At 46.7% G+C, this 21,389-nt stretch overlaps 3 protein-coding genes across 4 annotated transcripts; 2 read left to right on the top strand and 1 right to left on the bottom strand.

The window, feature by feature from the left end:
* The first annotated feature begins 419 nt into the window (after positions 1-419).
* Positions 420-2,098, top strand: LOC124698196 (E3 ubiquitin-protein ligase CSU1-like). The gene is made up of 2 exons (XM_047230712.1): positions 420-719; positions 1,252-2,098. Exons 1-2 carry the CDS (start codon positions 481-483, stop codon positions 1,925-1,927), a joined length of 915 nt encoding a protein of 304 aa, XP_047086668.1. The 5' UTR covers positions 420-480; the 3' UTR covers positions 1,928-2,098.
* A 1,097-nt stretch (positions 2,099-3,195) lies between these two features.
* On the top strand, positions 3,196-4,877 carry LOC124702299 (photosynthetic NDH subunit of lumenal location 1, chloroplastic-like). 2 transcript variants are annotated; one of them, XR_007002405.1, is made up of 9 exons: positions 3,196-3,318; positions 3,395-3,491; positions 3,582-3,665; positions 3,778-3,851; positions 3,969-4,091; positions 4,218-4,289; positions 4,418-4,514; positions 4,598-4,779; positions 4,815-4,877. XR_007002405.1 is itself a non-coding variant. In XM_047234424.1 (8 exons), the coding sequence occupies exons 1-8, from the start codon at positions 3,286-3,288 to the stop codon at positions 4,705-4,707; spliced, it is 690 nt and encodes a 229-aa protein (XP_047090380.1). In that variant the 5' UTR covers positions 3,196-3,285; the 3' UTR covers positions 4,708-4,877. The 2 variants fall into 2 exon arrangements, 1 of the variants encoding a protein (XP_047090380.1); XM_047234424.1 differs by having other exon boundaries at positions 4,598-4,877.
* A 116-nt stretch (positions 4,878-4,993) lies between these two features.
* On the bottom strand, positions 4,994-13,010 carry LOC124702298 (ABC transporter B family member 20-like). The gene is made up of 11 exons (XM_047234423.1): positions 12,609-13,010; positions 11,004-11,058; positions 10,751-10,926; positions 10,450-10,650; positions 9,985-10,244; positions 9,596-9,906; positions 9,297-9,517; positions 8,878-9,218; positions 7,602-8,389; positions 7,245-7,486; positions 4,994-6,573 (listed from the first exon to the last, which is right to left on the bottom strand). The coding sequence occupies exons 1-11, from the start codon at positions 13,008-13,010 to the stop codon at positions 5,344-5,346; spliced, it is 4,227 nt and encodes a 1,408-aa protein (XP_047090379.1). The 3' UTR covers positions 4,994-5,343.
* Between the last annotated feature and the right edge of the window lie 8,379 nt (positions 13,011-21,389).

The raw sequence follows: 21,389 nt of genomic DNA, 5'->3' as shown, positions 1-21,389 counted from the left end.
GCAAGATGCCTAGCACGACAGCGCAGCGAGTCCAGCCACGTGCAGCGCGCCGCCTCCCCACGCATCTCCCGGCGAAAGAGAAGAGAAAACCAACACATGAACCACGCACACACATCGGTCCGCTGGTCTCCGCCCCGAGCAAGGAGTACATATTTTTTATGAAGAAATTTGTACCCCAAAAGGCAGATGACAGGGGCCGGCCTATGCACCCTGGGAGTCTCGTTCACGAAATCGCAGCCCGGCCCAGGCACGTAACGGAACCGAGCCCAACTCTCCTCCGCCTTCCCTCTCACCTTCCGATCAGACAATCGTCTCCTCCAGCTCTCTTCCCCGTCAAATCTAGCTAGGGTTACACTCCGACGACCGACCTCGACCTCACAGCAGCCGGATCCCGCCGCCTTCCTCGCCGCGCCCGCTCGCGCGCCGAGTCCCCGCCGGCCGGAGGAGGAAGGGAGGGTCGCCGACCCGTCGGGTTCGAAGATGCCGCAGCGGCACTCGAAGAACAACAACGACCTCGCCTACTTCACCTACGAGGAGAAGCGGAAGCTCGGGTACGGCACGCAGCGGGAGCGCCTGGGCAAGGACTCCATCAAGCCCTTCGACGCCTGCTGCCTCTGCCTCAAGCCGCTCATCGACCCGCTCGCGTGCCCCAAGGGCCACACCTTCTGCAAGGAGTGCATCCTCGAGTGCCTCCTAGCGCAGAAGAAGGACATCAAGCGGTAAGAAGAATACGCACTGTTGATTTTAGGGCGTTTTAGTGTTGCATATAATCCAATAGTATGCAATTTGTTAGCAATGGCCGTGAATTGGTATGTTTGTGCTCAGATGCGGTTCCCTGCTCCTAGGATTGTTTGTTTCCTCATGGATATGGTTGTTGGAGTCCATGTTCGTTGCCATGAGAACTTCTCTTTTAGCTCGGTGTTTTAGTTGCGGGCACTTAGTATCTCGTGATAAAAGAATTTGAGGTGCCAATTTGTTCCTGGAATAGGCGTTTGTGTATAGTGTTTGGATTGGTGGTGATCAGTAGTTACTAGAATTAGTCTGTTTGTACAGTTTCAGTATTCACAATATGTACTTTCCCATGCCATTTGCCACCAACCTTATAAAAATTGGTCATTGAAGTAGTTTACTTCTTAGAGTTAATGTTCCCATTCTTAGTGCACATGTGAAGTTGCTGTGCTTGCCCTTAAATTCTCTGCTTGTTCAACAGAATAAATCAGATGGACTTCTAAAACTTTATCCTTCTTCCAGCAAGCTTATAGCTCATGATTCCCAGAAAAAGCAAGAGAAGGAAGAGGAGGAGGAGAAGCTGATGCTGCAAAAATCCAAGGAGTTGGACGCTTTTGACCAGCAGAATCACGGAGCAGTCCCCCAATACCTTGATCGCAGCGGTTCCCAGGACAAGAATGGTTTCCATGGAGCCAACAGTGTGAAGACTACCTCCTTTGAAGAGGAAGCTCTCCGCACCATGAAGGCGTTCTGGCTTCCCTCTGCTACGCCCGAATCTACTATCAAGGTTGATGCCCCCTCCACTGACACAGTCTGCCCTGAGGGGCAGGAGAAGCTAAAGATGAAGGCCCTCTTTCCTATTTCTTTCACTGAGGAGAACGCTGACTACAAGAGCAAGAAGTCAGTGGAGAAGAGCTACATGTGCCCCAGCTGCAAGTCCACTCTCACAAACACCATGTCCCTAGTGGCGATCAGCACCTGCGGCCATGTCTTCTGCAAGAAGTGCTCTGACAAGTTCCTGGCAACTGATAAGGTCTGCTTGATGTGCAGCAAACCATGCAAAGAGAGGAATTTGATTCCTTTGGAGAAAGGAGGAACAGGGTTCGCCGCACACGACGACCGCTTAGAGGCAAAGAATTTCAAGCATTTAGGGAGTGGTTCTGGGCTAGGATTAGTGAGGCCTGCTCCTAAGGCTTAGCCTTAAATTATTTACCTGCTGTTGTATAATGTTGTGACCTACAATTGTGTCAAGAGTATATGCCGACCTGGAAATTTTGCTTCAAGGTTTTGATATATTTGTGAGGAGTTTAGTCTGGAACAATTGATGCCCAGATTTGTATGATGCAAGTAAACCACGCTTTTTGCTTCATCAATTGTGGGAAAATCTGTTCATATCCAGCTTGTGGCTGATGGCATTCTCCACAAATTTCTCTTGGCCTTAATTAAAGCAACCGTTTATATTTGTTCTCAGGCTGGGGCTTCTATCTGGACATCATGCTTTTGCTTGTGTATTCAAAGATCCCATCTTAAGAGCGGTTCGCATTTTCCACGTAATAATGCTTTGTTGAGATTTTGAACTTTGAGTATTTTGAACACATAAATAAAAAATGAAGGAATATGGAAAAGAAGTGAAATTGTGTACTGCATGATAAAAATATAATATTTAGAAATGGGGCATATGTATGGTTCACAGAAAATAAGATAAGAACTTAAAAATGTAGAGAGATAAAGTAAAGGTAAAAAAAGAGAGAAGATCCATTGGTCTTTCAAAGGGAAAAACAAATGAGGTTTGAGCTCATGTTGGTTTTCCTACAAATTGTGGTATATGAGTGCTTTCTATAGAAATTTGACTATTCAATCTATGAGCTCTAGGGAACAAGTAGGAAACAAATATTCCAAAATTCCTACGAATTTTCTACAATTTAGGGAGGATTTAACGGAAGCTATCATAAAATACCTCTTTGTGGCAGGATGAATTTTACAAGTGTTCTACAGGAATGTAGATTGTATATTGATAGAAGGAGGATGCATTGAACTTGAGCATCTCAAATGGAAAATAATTTTGGTTGAGCTTATGCTAGTTTTCCCGGGTATAGCAGTGTTTTTTTATAGGAATTTGATTGATCCAAATCCTAAGCTACGCTGGGGCGAGATGGCTCTTGCAATGCTGCAACTCCTATATCCAGAGTGTATAATTTAGAGCTGCAGGAAACGAGAAACGAACTAATAAGTCCAGGAGAGAAATTCAGAGGGTGAAAAGGAACAGTTAGGCCTGATATAACTCCACACAATCACCACAGGGAAACAAACCAAACCTGACCAAGTTACGAGCTATCCATCAGAAGGGAATGAATGGTCCCGTTTTGTCAGACAGTGGTAATTACTACACAAACAAATAAAAGATTTTTTTCACAAGGATAATGAAAATGCTGACCTGGCTGCCTTGGCTTCCACTCACACGCAATGCTTGGAAGAGCTTAGGGGACCACAGTCCAGCAGCAACAGATAGCCAACCAACTGGGGGTGGGCTAGGATCAGAGCTCCACCCAAGGTGAAATGGCAAGCTTGCAGAGTTTGATTTCCAAACAGGTTTGTGCTTTGAACCCTGCTGTCATCCGTCTCTTAATTTGGTTTCCTGACGACTTGAACCTGGTGTTGTTTTCAGTTGGTTGCGCCAAATTGTACAGTTACCGCCAGGTTGAATGGGGCTCCTCCGTCGGTCGTGAATGCAAGCTCAAACGAAGCATCCTCCGATGAGAAGAGTAATTCCTGTCTGCTGTGTTATCCCAATGTGTTTTTCGTCATTAGATAAGGAGAATTCTTAACAGAATATCTCTTTCTTCACCTTACAGAAGTAACGAAAAGGAGATTAGCATTGCTTGGTGCTGGAGCATTATCCACTGTCCTACTGAATAGCAGATCCGCATACGCTGAAGGTATGGTCATTCAACTGTTGTTCGATTTCGTTTGCAGTGCAAGTTTCCATCTCTCAGACAACCTATAGGCTTCTGTGAGCCTATACTAACTGGAGCTGTTCCTAGATTCCAGAGGTACCGAAGAACTACCGCTCTTACGTCGATGCAAACGACGGATATTCGTACCTCTACCCATCTGATTGGAGGGTAATTTGCCATATTTACTGCATTAGTAGTCTTGACGAACAACAATTCAGATGTCAAAGAAGTTTCAAATAACCTGTTGGCTCACTCTTAGCACTTCTGTTCATCACGTCATGTCAGGATTTCGACTTCTTGGGCCATGATTCGGCGTTCAAAGATCGTAATGTGCAGCTGCAGTCTGTCCGTGTGGCCTTCATTCCTACTACGAAAGCAGACATCCGTGACCTAGGTCCAATGGATGAGGTAGTCCTTTTCATCTGGTCACCTCAGTTTTCTTGTCTCTCCAAACGCTAGGTCCAATGGATGAGGGAGTCCTTTCAGTATTGTCTTGTTTTCCCTTTATTCTGACCACTATTAGTATTCCTTCAGGCGATCTTCAATCTTGTAAACAATGTCTACGCTGCCCCGAATCAAGTACCGGCAATCTATGACATGCAAGAGGTTTGACGTCTTATCCAACGCTTGCAACCGTTAGAATTTGCAACCTGCAGCTTTAACTCAGCGATTCCGTCAGAAGGACTATGAACTAGACTGCAAAATGAGCTGTTTGTCTGTGCTACAATTGGCAGCGTACGGTGGACGGCAGGAACTACTGGACATTCGAGTACGATCTGGAGGCACCGGGCTACGGCGTGTCGGCGTTTGCAACGGTTGCCATCGGGAACGGTATGCGTCTGTGAAGTCAAATGATTCTGATCATCACTTACCCTCTGACTCTTGAGTTAACAAAGCTGAGTTGTTGTTGGCAGGGAGGTACTACACTCTGATCGTGACGGCGAACGAGCGGCGGTGGAGCAGGCTGCGTAACAAGCTCAAAGTCGTCGCGGACTCCTTCAAAATCTCGGAGTTGAAGGCATGATCATGTGTGCTGTGTCGTGACACCATTCGACCTGCCGGTGACAGTGCAAGGCAATCGCCGCTGGTCTAAAAAGAGAGGAGCCGAACCGGGCTATTCATACTTGCACGGATATAGTGGTAGAAAATGTATGTATAATACTATCATTCGTACACCAATCTGTTTTCGTAAAATACCATGGGTCAAAATCTGTTGAATGGACAAACGACAAGCATGACAGCTGCCAAACAGGCATAATCACGGCACCAAAAATTTAACTAGTATGAAGAACAACGTTTCTCACGTCAAAAAGAAAAGAAAAGAACAATGTTTCTTTACACACATGCGAATCATCAAATCTGTGCATTACAAAGGTGAAAGGAATCGAGTGCACAAGCCCCAGAAAGAATGTTTGCAACTCATATATTACAACAATTACAATGGACTCCAAACTTGCTATCTATTTCCAGGAACAAATTCCCTACGGTTTCACCACAGCTAGTTATCTGAATGAATCTCCAGTCGAAAATTTTGTCAAGACCCAGTCACCGTTTCGCTCACCAGCAGCTCCATGCGGTGGAGGTTTCGTGTCTGGACGAAGAGCGACAAGGGAACTTGATCATGTCCTAGATAATTTACACCTAACAAACTCAATGTTAACTACATTAGCCGATGTTGGCGGAGGCCCTTGCCAAAATGGGGTTGCATCAGTCTAACATACAGACCATTAAGGTCCATCAGAGAGTCATGCGCGCCCTGCTCGACTATCCTACCACCATTTAGGACGACAATGTTATCCACATGCTTCATCATCGCCGCTCTGTGCGCGATGAGGATCGTCGTCTTGTTCCCCATGACCAATGTGTCAAGAGCTTCCTGAACCACTCTACTTGATTCAGATTCGATTGCAGAGCTGGCCTCATCCAACAGCAATATCGGCGCATTCTTTAAAACCACCCTAGCAATGGCAATCCGTTGCCGCTGCCCAGGAGTGAGATCAACCCCTCGCATTCCCACGTGAGTGTCGTAGCCATGTGGCAAGCTACTGATGAAATGGTGAGCGTTTGCTATCCTTGCAGCTTCCTTCATCTCAGCCTCGGTTGCGTTGTGCCTTGCATAGATAATGTTCTCCCTTATTGTTGTCGAGAAAATGACAGGCTCTTGCTGAATTAGGCCCATGTGGCTTCGCAGCCATCTCAGGTTGAACGCTTTCAGATCTCGGCCATCCAGCAGAACTTGGCCAGATACTGGGTCATAAAATCTCTCAATTAAGGAAATGATAGTGCTCTTCCCAGATCCTGAAACTCCTACCACTGCAACTGTTTGTCCGCCGCTCACCTTAAGATTAAAATTGCTCAGCACAAGGACTTCTGGACGAACTGGATAGGAGAAATCAACATTCTTGAATTCAATGCTCCCGTAGACATTGGGCGGTTTCAGACCAGTGTTGTCATCAGGATCAATCTTTGGCTCTCGGTCAATAATTTCAAACACTGAAGTGAGAGACTTCCGCCGTTTAAGTATGTAGGGGGCGAGTCCAAAGGGCTCCACCAATGCAAAGGATGCAAACGAGAATAGAATGTACTGTTTCAGTCCTGTGGCTATTGTCAGGCGTTGTTGTTCCACTGAGGTGGAAATGTACCACAGAAGAAGGGCGTTGCAGGCAAAAAGAAGAAACTGCGAGAGGCCAAAACCGAAGCCTATGGCCAATCCTTGCACAAGACTTTGCTTCAGTATCTTAATAAGATGTAATTTGTAGAGTTCCATTATCTTGTCTCCAGCACAAAATGCTACAACGGTGTAAATATTGCGGACTGCATCTTCAAGTACTAATGAAGCCTTTCTATGCATCTCCTGGATTCCTTTTGAGAAGCCGGCAAGCCATAATTTCTGTAACATGGTTTATTATCAGATTATTGAGCATGCCTATTTACACCGGTCCCAACATAAAATACACAGTATAAAGTTACTGAATACCAAATTGAGTGAGATTTCCATGCATTTCAAGATTAGTGTGCAAATTCAGTGCAACAGATGCAATTAGCAGTATTAGATGGACAATGTATTATCAGGGAAAGCCAAACATGTGGTTAGAAAGGAGAGCACAAATCATGTTCATTATTGTCAGAAAAGGCCCATTTGTAACAGGGTATAAAATATTTCTAGTGTTCAATATGTGTGCTGATCCTTAACACATTAGTAAGATTATATATGCAAAGTGAGGTACATACTAGAGACATGTGTCAAGTGACAATTTCCGAAGCCTCCAGGACCAGCAAGTTCGCTTTCTTAAACTGTTCGTTTTAAAAGATCAGGGGTAATCTAAAAATAAAACTAGGTAAGGCTTGGATCAACAGTTCAACACCGGTATTTTATTTTTGAGAAGGCCCTGTGTGATATATATATTAGCGTATCCTTGCTTGTATTAAAGGGTTTTCTAATCTCAAACTCTCAGCATAAAATGTGCAAACAACAGACACCACAACTTCTGTTAACATGTCAAAATATGCCATCAGTGCTTTGAGGTGATAATAGACCAATAAACCTTCAGACTGTATTACCTGTGCAATGGCAGAGACAACAAGAACAGGTAAAGTTGCAAGTGCAACAAGCGCCACCTTCCATCCCAAGAGCATTCCAATAAGAAGAGCTACAGAAACCGCGGCAGTGTCTTGTATGAATATGGAAAGACGGTTACTAAATGCAGCACGGACAAATGTTGCATCATTTGCCAGGCGCATGGACAGTGTATCAGCACTGTTCTCCTCTTTGTCAAACCATCCAGCTTCATTGCGCAGCATTGCTGTGGAAGAGCTTCCAAATTAGTGTGGAATTGTAGAAGATCTAATCTAATTTCATGCTTGTAGCAGACTAAAAAAAGAAAGCAACTAATATGTATTAAGGCGCAGATAGCATACCAGAGAACATCATTCTTCTTATACGTTCAGTCATCTTCTCCCCCATTATTCCAAAATAAAAATGCTGCAACCAGTTGACCAGCACTGTAATGACACCCATGCCTACTATGAATAAACACCACCTGTTCACTTCATGGTGCATGTCACTAACTTCTATTTTATAATATGCTGACACTGTGAGTGCTATTGTGTAAGCGAGCAGTGGATTAAATGAGCCAAATATAGCAGCACCAATTGTGCCTAAGAGAGCATAAGGCCATTCAGCAACACTAAGTGCTGCAAGTCTCCAAAATGATGGTGGCTTGTGATCTTGCAATTCATCTGGTTCACTCTGTTCAGAACTTGTATCATCCCGTTCACTCTGTGGTCTACTAAAAGTTTGTGAATGGGAACGCTCGTTCTTTGGATCAGAAGTCAAAAGAGGAGATATAGGTGAATCGGGTCCTGAATTCTTCGAAGATTGCCGTTGTATAGGATGGATGCCAACTTTTGGAAGATCTGGCATTTCCATTTCAAAACTGTCCAGACTCTTAATGGATGGTGCTCTTTCAGTTGGAACCAAAGGTATTCCATTATCTATAGTTTGTTCTGAAGGTGGGCTTTGATCTTTTGGTGAATCATGGGAGTTTCTGTTGGTGTCTGATCGCCAAAACTGAAGCATGCCATGTGTTCTTTGAAGAGAAGGTGATTTCGCCATCTTAGGAGAGGACGATTCTTGAAAGCTTTGGCTAACTGGTGGATCCTCAAATTGGAGCGATTTGCGCTCCCTACTATTCTTGGTCGGCATCCTGAGAAAGATTGAGAGAATATAAATATATTAGCTATGATTAAATCGTGCAAATCTAACACAGCTGAAACAAAGTAAGAACCACGAGGTTAATGAATATTTCTTCGGCGCAGTAGCTGGATGCTCTCAACATTAAGGTATATCTAAAATACACTAGTATCAAATTCAGATATGCTTAGAACTCATGTTAGCATACCGAGTTCCATGCATCAAGCCATCAACCAATTCACAAAAAAGCTTAAGCTATCGACGAAAGGTGAAAAATACCCTTAATCAGGCCCCCTCAGTCAAGTGTATGCTGTATCAGGAAAATGGCGTGGACTCAATACAGGCTAGAACTGGACACACTTTCATTTCTTAAAACTGTGCCAACTAGGTACCAAAACTCAGAACCCTTGGCTAGTCTAGACTGAAAACGACGTGGTGCTAAACGTAAACTAATACAAACTTGTACTCATGCCAAAATATTGTCCAGATATAACAGCTTACCTCTTAGGAAGTTTTGTTGCTTCCTCACATCTTAAAAGCTCAGCATAAAGGCCATCCAAGTTTAGCAATTCATCATGTGTCCCCATTTCAACAAGATGTCCCTCCTCCATTACAGCTATGTAATCAGCATGTTTAATGAGGCTAAGACGCCTAGCTATTATAATCGTCGATCTTCCCAACATAAGGACATCTAAGGCATCTTGCACAGTCTTTTCAGCTTCAAAATCAAGTCCTCCTGTGACTTCATCAAGCAAGAGAATTGATGGACTCGAAAGCACAGCACGAGCTATAGAGATTTTGATCTTCTGTTCATCAGTCAGTGACTTACCAGCTCGACCAACCTAGTTAGATAAAAAAACAGAATGGTAAGAAAAAATGAACTGGAGCATCCATGCCTAATAATTTGGCAGTGCCATTACCTGTGTTTCATATCCCTTTTCAAGTGAACTGATGAACCCATGGGCATGCGCTGTCTTGGCTGCCTCTTCTATTTGATCAAAAGTAGCAATTCTTCCATAAGCAATGTTTTCGCGAATGCTCAGACTCAGTAGTGCAGGTTCTTGTGTAACCAGACCAATTTGGCTTCTTAACCATTCTACTTTCAAATTCTTAATATTTTCCCCATCCAGAAGGACTTCCCCTGAAAACAATAGATGAGTGAACTTAGCAAATGGGGAAACTGGATAGGAAAACTGAATATGTTTCTTAATGATGTTACCTAACGTTGGATCGTAGAATCTCTCCATTAGAGGAATTATGCTGCTTTTCCCTGAGCCATTTCTACCAACAAGTGCAACAGTTTTTCTAGCTGGTACGCTGAGAAAGAAACCACTTAAAATTGGAATTTCAGGACGCGAGAGATAACTGAAGTACACATTTCTGAATTCGATGTTCCCCTGCACTTGGGGTATGGTGGTCCCTTCAAGATTGGTGCTTGCAGTTGAACGGCTTATCATCTCATATAGTCTATAAGCAGCAATCCGCCCTTGTTCAAATGAATAGAAGTTTGTAGCTGCCTGGTTCAGACCACTACAAATTGTGTATAGTATATTAGGTAAAGACATTTATGAGGAAAAAGAGGGGATTATATAGGATTAGGTTGCTTACAGGCCACTCAGAATTACGGAGAATAAAGCTACCACAACTTGACCACCGTCAGCTTTCCCACGAGCAATCAGGTGTCTTCCAACCCAGAGTTGCAAAGCACATGAACAAATTGCCAATCCATATGTAAATCCCAGGCCAATTCCTTGGACAAGGCTAATCAAAATTCCATATCGCAGGGTCGCTTGAAGTGAGGTAGCATAGGAGTACTTTGCAAGAGTTTCATTTGTAAAAGCATAGAGCGTCCTGATGTATGAGGTGGCCTGCACATCCACATGTTTTTGTCAAGTAAAATATGGCACCAGTCATATCTAGACATGATTTTATTTTGCACAAGGTACATGAATATTGTGCAATGCACAATACAGAGGGTCGAGAAATAGCTGCTCTCCGCCAGTGTTCTCAATAATAGATAGGTAACTAAACGTGCAAGAAATGAACAGCTTGGCAGAATTCATAAGGCAAAACCTGTTCAGCAATACTAGCCGCTTCGGCATATGCATCTTGAATGTTTTCAGCCAGTCTGTGGAGAAATATATTAGATATTCCTCCAGCAGCAACAATCAAGGGTCCAGTGGCAAGAGTTAGAAGTGCTATTTGCCAACAGTTGATCAGGCCAACAATGAGACCGCCAACAAATGTGGCCATATTGTGTACGTAGTTGCCAACCTATAAAAGCACTCAGTGGTTAGAACAGATCAACATGGTCGAAGTTCATGCTGAGAATGTACTTATAGAGCAATTAAAGCATAATTCACTCTGAACTTACTTTCTCACTAATAGCTGACTGAATGAGCAACACGTCGCTCAGAACTTGACTAACTATATCACCATTGTTTCCATATGTATCAAAGAAGCTCATGTCTTGATTTAGCAAGACCTGGACATATTTTGATCTTATGACAGCAGTCTGTCGTTCCCCAGTGAGAATCCAGCATGACACCTCTGGAGAATCAAAATATTAGGTACATACAGTCATGCTAAACAAGAAATGCACTTCAAAGCCAAAATTATTAACTTACCTATCCATCCTGCAACAAAAACACCACCAGCTATGTAGATGATATACAGAGTATGCTGCAAAGAACATAGATGTAAAGGTTGTAAGAGAACAAGTTATGAATTGGACAGTAGAATGCATTGAAAAGAAATGGTAAGACATGCACATTTATTAGCACTCTTTTGGAGGAAAAAGATATGTTACTAGTTTGACCTAGTAAATACCTGTAACTGAATGTCACGGTAGAACGAACCAACTATATTAAAGATTTACCGTAATCTAATCAACGACAATACATAAATTTTGACCATTGGACACTATGCTATCAACCATTCATACAAGCATCATCATACATAAAACAGCAATTAGCTAAATTTGCATCGATCATCAGTTACAGACTTAACTGAAGAAATTATTATAGGGAACCTGCACAAGTACACAAGGTTCCAGAGATGCAACTACGTCACATATGTGTCCATTTAAGGTTGAAAGTAACCCAGTCGCTTGCATATCAAGGTCACTAACCCTCAAAGCCATATAGGTGCTTAAAGATAGACTGGGCACTTGCTAACGGCTAACATCTATTTAAAAGTCAATAACGCTCCACTAGGGATCTAGGACTCCAGGATACTGTGGAAACCCCAGGGACCCCAAGGGGCCAGCGTGGATGAACTTCATGACATCTTTTTCTGCTGTTGTCATGACTGACTCTTCTTCGGATGCACCTGCTATACAAGTCACGGACTAAAATAGCAAAAAATAAGATCCAAACATTCCATTTGCACCAGTGTACTAGCAGAGTCACCAACATGAGGCCTAACATGACCAACCATGGTGCATTCAGTTTTGTGCTTCCGTAACTTGTTAGAGAGGCTAAGCAGTACAGCTCAAGCCAATATGCAAATTCAGGCCCTGCCATACTGCAATCGTATAAAGGTCCACGAGACAAAAAGCACGACGAATGCAACCCAGCCCAAACAAATTGCAACTCCCAGATTCCACGATATGCCTTCAACACATAACCCGTGCCCAAGCGCTGATAGAATACCTAACACCATAGAAAAAAAATTGCACAACCCCTGAACCTGCCCTCCATGACCAATCATCCAGTTACCCACAACTGGAAGCAAAGGAGACAGACACAGCACATCACCAAGCAAACAGACCAATCTAGAATGTGCACAATTTCATGGCGAAATTTGCATCGGAGAATTTCCTGATGTAGTGATCTCAGATGAGATGTAACCTAGGTCATGCAAATGATTGGTGAACACAAAATTTTGCAGTGCAATGAACAATTGTGTGGTTGCAAACCTTCCAGCCCTAGCTATCAATATTTCAAGGGTAAGCTAAAGGCGCTTTAACATAAGCAGAAGTTGCTTTAGGGTTTGCAAGTTTTGAGAATAGCATATGGAAATAAGTAAACAAATGTAGAACATAGAGTAGCAAAATTATAGCGAGCCCAAGTAACTTGCTAGATAAAACCTTGCCAGTGCTAACAATAGCAAAATTAAAGAATAACTAATCCGGCTCAAGCAATAAATACCACCACGTCACACAGATCCTTACACGCGCGCAGTTATTAATAGGCAAAGCATCATCGGAAGCAGGAGGAGGTTAGTAGTACCTGCATAAACAGGTCGAGGAGCTCCTTGCTATCCCCGTGGAGAGCGGACTGGACCCGCTCGGAGTCGAGCAGGTTGAGCGCCCTCCCGAAGAAGTGGAGGTAGACGACGAGCGCGGCCCCGTGCGCGGCCGCGGCGAGCGCGCCGGCGGCCATGAGCGCCCAGTCGAGCCCGTCCGCGAAGTCGAAGAGGCGCCAGAAGGAGACGGCGGCGGGCGGGGGCTCGGGCTCGTCCTCCTCCGCGTCGTCGTCCTCGCCGCCGGGGGCGCCCTCCCCCACGCCCGCGTCCCCCGACGGCCCGTCCCCGTACGGCGACGGCGACTCCGGCGGCTCCGAGACCTCCGAGACTGGTGTGAGTGGCTGCACGTGCGGCGACGCCCACCCGAAGAGGCCGCTGGGCACCATCGCGCAAGGAAGCCCCTGGAGAGCTCGGCTACGCCCTCGGAAGTCAGAAGCCCTAGGGTTGGGGCGGGCTCATTAGGCGGAGAGGGGAACGGCGGCGACGGAGTCCGGGCAGTCCGGTTAGATTAACCTGTGGAAGACCAGTACGGGACAAGGGAGAGAGGGGCCTTTTAAAATCTGCTCGCTGGCACACGGCAACGGTGGCGCCGAGGAGAGCAGACCCGGTCAGAGGAATTCGGCCCGCGTCCCCGACGCCGGAGCGCGCAGCGCGACGCGGCGGGGGAGCTCGTCTCTGCTCCGGCGAGCGGGCAGCTCGTCGGCGGTCGTGGGCTGGGTGGGATTTTGGTCTGGTGCGCGGAGTGCGGGGCGGAGGAAGGAAGGGAGGCGTGTGCGGCTTGAGGCTTGACTGATTGTGGTGGTGATGGGGCGGGGGGCCCCACGTGTCGGCGTCCTTGTTGCCGGGGTTGGTGCGAAGCAAAAGCTCGGCGTGGTGGGGCCGGCGCTGCAGCGGCTGTGGGGGAAAGTGGGTGGGTTTTTCTTCGGCGGGTTAAAATTAGGCGGGCGGGATTGGTGCGGAAAGGTCTCGTGGGCATCGAAGAATGTGGGCCCGAGTGGGCCTGCCGGTATGAGCTGTGTTGTTTAGCTTTGCTGGCTTTGCTAGGGCCACCCACACCCCGGTGCAGGTTGGCTGCTCAGGGATTTGGTTCATTCCACATTGTTGTGATTGACTGAGTGATAGCGCTGCTGCTGCTCGATGTACTACCTTTTCGTAGTAAATTTCTTGTACCGCCGTCTGTGATGTGGAAGTATGGGACAATGTTTCGTTAAAAAAAAATGTGTATGTGCATTTAAAACAATATGGCTCAACATCTACTTACTTTTTTTTTGGAACACACATAGAACCGACGTCCTGTGCTCGGCCCTTCGAAGGCGACAACCTCCTCGGGTAGTAGGGAATGCATACAACAAAAGGGGGCCCAACTCAGGATCAGCAATGCCGGTCCATGTCAGGGTACTACGCATCGCGGAGAACCAACACAACTACTAAATTGAGGCCAAAACCCTAACCCTAAATCGAAGCCTGCTACGCATAGTCGGAGAAGGGGAGGGGGTGAGGGAAAGGAATACTCACGTCGCTAAGCACCGACTCGCTCGAGGTATCGTCGGCTTTCCAGCTCGGCATGTCCTTCGGGCGGCGGCGATCGCTTCGGTCCGGCGGCGGAAAGGTTCCTGCAACAGGCACCGCGGGTGATGGTTTGCTAGCCACTGAGCAAACGACGCGTCGATTCGGTGGCGGTGGAGGCGGCGATTTGGAGGCGACGTGAGGAGAGCGGGGCACAGATTCCCCTTGGTGACGGTTGAGGCTTCGCGGTGTGTGCCTTCCACGATGCGCCCACACAATTTTCTCCGCGTTGCCGGATCCCCCTCCCCCGTTAGACCCCTAAACCACAGGGCCAGCACATGGGTACTGAGATTTCTTTTGGGTCAATGTCCGTGCCGGCAAGTTTTCGGCGGCTCGGGGGGGGGGGGGGGGGGGGGGGCTCAGCCCCCAAAGGCCTTTCGGGCTCCCGATGGGGACGCTCTAAGCCTTGACTGTTTTGCTTACTATTTGAAAGAAATGATTGTCGTTATTCAACACAAAAAAATTATTCCCTTGGTATCTTAATTCTTAGTCAACGCCAAAAATTCTTTGACCCAACGTTAACATCCATTCTTTTTTAGCATCGTTTTCAAGCTATGATAACAACTTATGCGAGACAGATAAATTACTACAGTACATTAAACCTTTCACAATTTATATAAATCGACGACATAATTAACTAATTCATGGCCAATTGAGGCATATACACACCCTTGTTACCATGACGACGAACATCTGCTATATTTCTTACCATGTTGCTTATATTTATTACAAGGATTACTACACCGCAATGTGCTAGTATACCTCTTGATTTATTACTGCCAGTAGGTCTTCCAAGTCGCAATATTACTTGATCCAAATAAGAATCCATCAACATGACCGACCATTTTACATAACAACATACTACTAGTAGGAATTTTGCGAGTATACTAAATGACCAACCATTCTACATAACCACTTATCGTAGTATGAATTTTGTAACTATACATACTATTTGTAGAGTTCCTTGGCATTCCATGTTGTATATCTGCAATTTAGTAATGGAACTCTTGTTTTATATAGTGTGTGCATTAAAACTTTTGTACGAAGTTGGTTCTCGGTCTCATTTTTTGCGAGGAGATTATTTCATGATAATACGTGGAGAATTAAGCTAACATTCTGCTAATACTATGGATGAGGCTTCTCAACCCACTTGGAACTAAGTTAACTATCATTACATAACATCATCCAATTTCATGTGCAACTAAGAAGAAGTGTACAATTGTACACACATTTGTAGTTGCGCCCTATGTGTAATGTGCATGTGCACGAAATCAAGATGCAAATCTACTTAGAACAAACTTAGATCTCGATCGACTAAAACTAGCAAAAGTACAATACACTAGTAGAAAAACGGGCAAAGGATTTGACCTTTAGTACCGGTTTCCTTACGAACCGGCACTAAAGGTTGCATTAATACCGGTTTCACTGCCCAGGGCATCGGCAACCTTTACTATCGGTTCGTGTCACGAACCGGTGCAAAATGATGTCACGAACCGGTACTAAGAGCATCTCCAGTCGCGTCCCCCAAAGCGTCCGCAAAGGGATTTGGGGCGCGCCGGACAAAAAAAGCGTTCCAGCCGCGTCCCCCAAAGCCCATTTTTGTCCGGCGCGGCCCGATACGGTGTCCGGCGCCCCGAGCCCGTCCCCGTCCCACAGGGACGCTCCGGGGACGCCGGACACAACGAAAGCGAGGCCAACCGACGCGGGGCCGACCCGTCGGCCGGCACGGGGAAAATTCGTCTCACACTCCCGCCAAATCCCGCCGCTCCCGCCAAATCGCGCCTATACCGCCGCGCACAGGCCTCCCAAAACATATCCCGCCGCCGATTCATTTCTCCTATCCCGCCGATTTCTTTCTCCCTCCCGCCGTCCACCCGCCGCCACTACCCTCTCCCCATTCCATGGCGCCGCCGACAGCCCCCAAAAAGATGGCGAAGAAAGCGGCCAAGAAGCCGCCGGGTAATGCGATGATAGGGCGAAAGCGCCGTTCGCGAAGCCGCGGAAGGCGCCGGCTGCGAAGAAGAAGCCTGAAGGAATGACCGAAGATCAATGGCAGCAAGATTGCCTGCGCCGGAAGCTATCGACGGCGGAGCGGAAAGGACGGAGGGCGGCGGAGCCGGAGAAGAAGGCTCGGCGGCGCGCCGGCCACCGGCACATAATGGCCGGGTGTATCGCCGCCACCAACGCGAGCCCATATAGTACGAACGTGCCGGTGTACGTTCCGGGAGTCTTCTCTCCGTCGTCATCCGCCTTCTACAACGACGGCCCCTCCGGCACTCCCGGGTGCGTGACGCCTAACTTGTCGCCGCACTACCGGGATGCGGCTGCCGCACGGCGGCTTCAACCCCAACAACCTCTACTCCCCGGCGTACGAGCAGCGCGAGCCGGGACCCGGTCCGGACGGCGGCCCTTTCACCGGCCGCAGGGGTCCGCTCGAATACGACGGCGCCGGTGCTGAGGAGGACGACGGGGTTGAGGAGGAGGACGACGAGGAAGAGGACGGGGTGGAGGACGACGAGGAGGACGACGATGAGGATGAAGAGGGCGGCGAGGAAGAGGAAGACGAGGGTGCCGGTGACGATGATCTCGTGGAGGTAGACGCGGACGGCGTGAGGACGAAGAAGAAGAAGAAGAAGAAGGCGTCGGGCACACGAGGTCCGAAGTGGACGCCTGCGGAAGATCTTTGTCTGTGCGAGTCGTGGGCGACGGTGAGCCATGACTCCATCATCGGCGCCAACCAAAAAGGCAGGAAGTATTGGGCGAGGATCAAGGCCGAGTTCGATGAGCGCAAGCTCATCAACGGCGACTACCGTAAAGTGACAATGAAGAGGAGCCAAAAGGCAATGTCGACGCGATGGGCCATCATCCGGGCGTCGGTGAACTCCTTCCATGGGTACCATCACGACTTAGAGACCGCGAGGCGACGGCGGCGCCGACGTCGCCCAACCGGTACGACCGTTTCTTCCATAATCCGTAGCGCCCACATTGTGTTCGATGAAATGACTCTGCTTCCTTTGGTTAGTTTGATCGGGCCATGGATTTGTACGCCAAGAACTCGGAAGGTCACAAGTCTTTCGTGCTCATGCATTGCTATGGCAAGCTCAAAATGAATGAGAAATGGCGGGCCGACGCGCTTGTCGCTATCCAAGGGAAAGGACGCCATTGATGCGGGACGCGCCGCCGGCAACTTCGACGAGGCGTCCTACGGCAACAAGGCTGCCAAGAGCGCCTTGGCCGACGCTGCGTCGTCCGAGAAGACGCAGGCGTCGATCACGAAATGCCTCGCCGACGTCTCCTCGACCTTTATCTCCCGCGACAAGAAGGCCGACCAAAGGTGGGCCGAGCTGCTCAAGAGGCAAGAGGAGAAGCTGGAGCTCAAGAAACGCAGGGACGACATGTCCCCGCCGAGAACGTCGACGGAGGGAATGTCTCCCCGGACGCGAGCGGCGCACAACTTCTTCAAAGGCCGGATCCTCGACGACATCGAAGCCAAAATGGCGGCGGCGGACGCGGCGGCCCCGGCAGCGGCATCGGCATCGGCGGCGGCGGCGGCGCAGCAAGAGCGAGGTTGACGCGTCTTCTCTCGCTACACCTGCGTCGGCCTCCACGTCGGCGACGGAGCGGACGCACCATGCACGAGGAACGGGCATATCGCGACGAGGTCGTCGTGCTCGACGGGCCTGCGTCGACTCGGGACACGACACCGTCGACCAACCCCTTCCCTTCTTCTAATTTGCATGCACCACCGGTCCAGTAATATGATCGCGCGCCAAGTACTTTGATCGATCGCCGCTACTCGATCGCGACGAATCGGCGGGAACGATCTCTTTTGAATGCATCTATTTGAATTTCGATTGGGGGCGGCGTTTGGGGGACGCGGCTGGGGAGCGACGTCCCCCAAACGCGGCACGAACAAAACACGTCCCACAAACGCTCGATCCGGCGCGGTTTGGGGGACGGTTTGGGGGACGCGACTGGAGATGCTCTAAAGGTTTTAACTGCATCCTGCATAAAGATTACTATTACTTTTAGCAAATTATTAGATTTTCAAACTTTTAGGTTTTAGGTTTTGGAAATACTTTTGTACACCCACGCATGGGTGTGGATGTTTCTATCACCGTTCATTTATTCCTCGAGATTCGTGCCCACCATGGTAGATAGAAAGATTCCTTTCTCTCTCCTCTTTTTATCCGAATCTTAAAGCACAATGAACGGTGACGGAAACACCCACACCCATGCGTGGGTGTACAAAATCCACTCAAAAAAATACAAATTTAAATAATTTTATTTATTTATTCAACATCATTATTACATCATTACTTTTGTTTATTAAAAGAATTATTTAGAATTTAAACAATAAAGAAGTGTGACATCGAACCAACATGTTAATAGGATTGATATTTTACTACTATCAACAACATGCGCGAGAAGCACTTGGAAGCGGGACGGGAAGGAAGTCGGAAGTTAAGCGTGCTAGTGCTGGAGTAGTGGGAGGATGGATGACCGACCGGAAAGTTTGACCACGAGTAAGTAATTTAACTAGAGTTAAGTGTAGTTAGAGACTAACTAAAATACTAGAAATTCTGAAGAAAAAAAGAGAGTGAAAAATAATTAGAAAAAAATGGATACTTTTTTTTAACGAAATAGCCTTTAGTACCGATTCGTGTTACAAACCGGTAACAAATGTCTCCAGCCCCGCGGGCTCCTCCGTGCCCACGTGGAGGCACCTTTAATACCGGTTTGTAAGGAGCCGGTACCAAAGGGGGGCTCTAGTCCCGATTATTTAGTACTGGTTGCCAAACTGGTACCAAAGGCCTTAGGAACCGGTACCAAAGGCCGCTTTTCTACTAGTGATATTATCAGCTAATCGATCAATAATATGAAAGCTAAGCACAATCTAGTGCTGGAACTGTTTGTAGAGGCTAGTCGGACAACACAAGGTGGGATAATAGTTAGCTGGTTGGCGTAGCCCTAGTATTATTGGCTGTCCACCTTGTCTTAGCTCGCTGTTGACTGCAGGTAGCTAGTGCCAGGTAGCAACGGTCATTGACAAGTCTGGCAAAGCGCGATTTGGAGGCTAATGATTCCATCGTTGGGTGGAGTGGTTCCTTTCTAGATTCGGGTTTCAGTCTTGGACTGTGCTTCTGGAAGCGTGTGTTACGAGTACCAATGCTTGGAACCCGTCTCTGGTCTAGCCATGTGTTTCGCATGGACGCGATTTTTCAATCTCGGGTGTTTGCTTTTGAAGCTAGAGCTGCCATTGGCAAGTTTTATCTGTTGCCATTTGGCAAGCTAGTCTAAGTAAACATAGTCTTATTAGACTCTTAGCATTTTTTTTTACAATCAATACCACATATATTTATAGTAACAAATAGTACATGACAGAGATACACAAGCTAACTCCAACGATTACAAAATAAAGTATAAAAAACGAGCAAATCAATGAGATCTTCAAATTCTTCTTTCTTCCATGACACAATCTTGTAGTTCTCTGAAGGTAGCCAAGAACAAATAGCAAACCATAGATCTGAAAATACCAACGAAGGTTCTCCCATTGTTCTAATTTGAGCCGCAATGCCAAGACTACGTGCACGCGCGCAACAATTGAAGTAGTCAATCAACATTGGCAAGAGTACCAACACCAGTATGCTAGGAAAAATTAACCGAACAGCCTGGTCGACATCGCTGGAGAGCCGAAAGTACGAATCACCATTGTTGAGGACGTAGCTGTCGGGACGAATATTGCGAGGATAATCCTCTTCGCGGCAACCATAAGAAAAGATCCAAAATCGATCCGGCGAAGCAAGATCTGAAAATTCATACCTAGATAATTGTAATCCCCCAACACCACTATTGACACCATGAATGAGATCTTTTCGTCGAACGAAGGACTGGAGAATACTTATTGTAGACGATGACATCTCCAAAGTGGCGAAGGCCAACAAGAATACGGGAACCAAATCCTAACCTAATTTGTTGAAAACCCCTACTTTATGAAAAACTCCACACATAGATTGGGTTCCCCACCCCTCCCGACACCGGCAAAGCCGGCCGGAGGAAGGGGAACCAATCTATGGTGAAGACGAAGGTGTGGTTTTTTTTTTTTGGAGGCGGCGGTCGCCAGGGACAAGGAAAGACTAGACTCTTAGCATTTAATTTCATGATAAACTTGTTTTTTTCTTGAGAGAGCGAAAGAGGAGGAGGGGGTCCCGCAGGGATAGGTTTTCTTTAATGGAACGGGTCGCTGGACATAGTACTGTGTAAGTAACAATAGCCATAAAAATGGAGCGGAAATTTTCCATCTTTTTCGCGGAAATACGATTATGGTAATTGGGACGAAAACTAAAAAGGAATTCTTTTAGTGTAAACGGAAACAAAATGGAGTTTCTAGACGTGGAAACAAAAAAAAAATTGCTTTCGTTTAATACAAAATTTTCAGTTTTAGAGTTTGGTCTACATAACCCAATCTAGTAGGCCCAATATGTAACCTTGTCGGCCGAACCGTCGATGCGGCTCATCCAAAAATAGACGAGAACGTAATCCCTTCCTTAGTTCAAAGAAGCTTCCATTGTTCGACACCTCCCCTATTCCCTGTATATTGAGCTTTCACCCTACGGTCAGGGATAAGGTTTGTCATTTTTCTTGTGTTGCTTGATTATTTTTTCTTCATGATTCAAGCGGTCTCTTGCTTCCGGCAATCGCTCTGTGCCTACCCCATATTATGTATGCACCTGCTTTCGACAATATATGTTTCCGTGTTTGTTTTCAAAGTTTTTTATTTTTGTTGCAGTGTTTCCAAAGAAAAAATGAAAATAAATGTGGCATCACTCCGTTTTTGCTCTTTTTTCATCCATACTTGACGGGAACCTCATCTAAATACACTTGGTAGAAGCACTGAATACATGTTGGATCAAACCTGGCATGTGTTGGCTTGTTACATTCACGCGGCTTATGCAAAATACATAAATAAATAAACGACATGCCCAGTTAGGTCTTTGCGTCCCAGAAGAGAGGTCCCAATGGTGAAAGGTGATAAGTTTTACTTGTAGTTTACTGTAATATTGGAGCCATAAAGTAGGGGAAGAACATTAGTATGCCAATCCCCATGTTGTCCGCAATCTTGATGGACTGGACTAGGGCATCCTTCTCCATGTGTAGTGCTAATTGGCTTTGCTCCATGGATAGCACTTTCTGCAACA

Source organism: Lolium rigidum, chromosome 3 (genome assembly GCF_022539505.1).
Source record: "Lolium rigidum isolate FL_2022 chromosome 3, APGP_CSIRO_Lrig_0.1, whole genome shotgun sequence".
NCBI classification, from domain to species: Eukaryota; Viridiplantae; Streptophyta; class Magnoliopsida; order Poales; family Poaceae; genus Lolium; species Lolium rigidum.
This window is presented reverse-complemented; position numbering and strand designations above follow the sequence as displayed.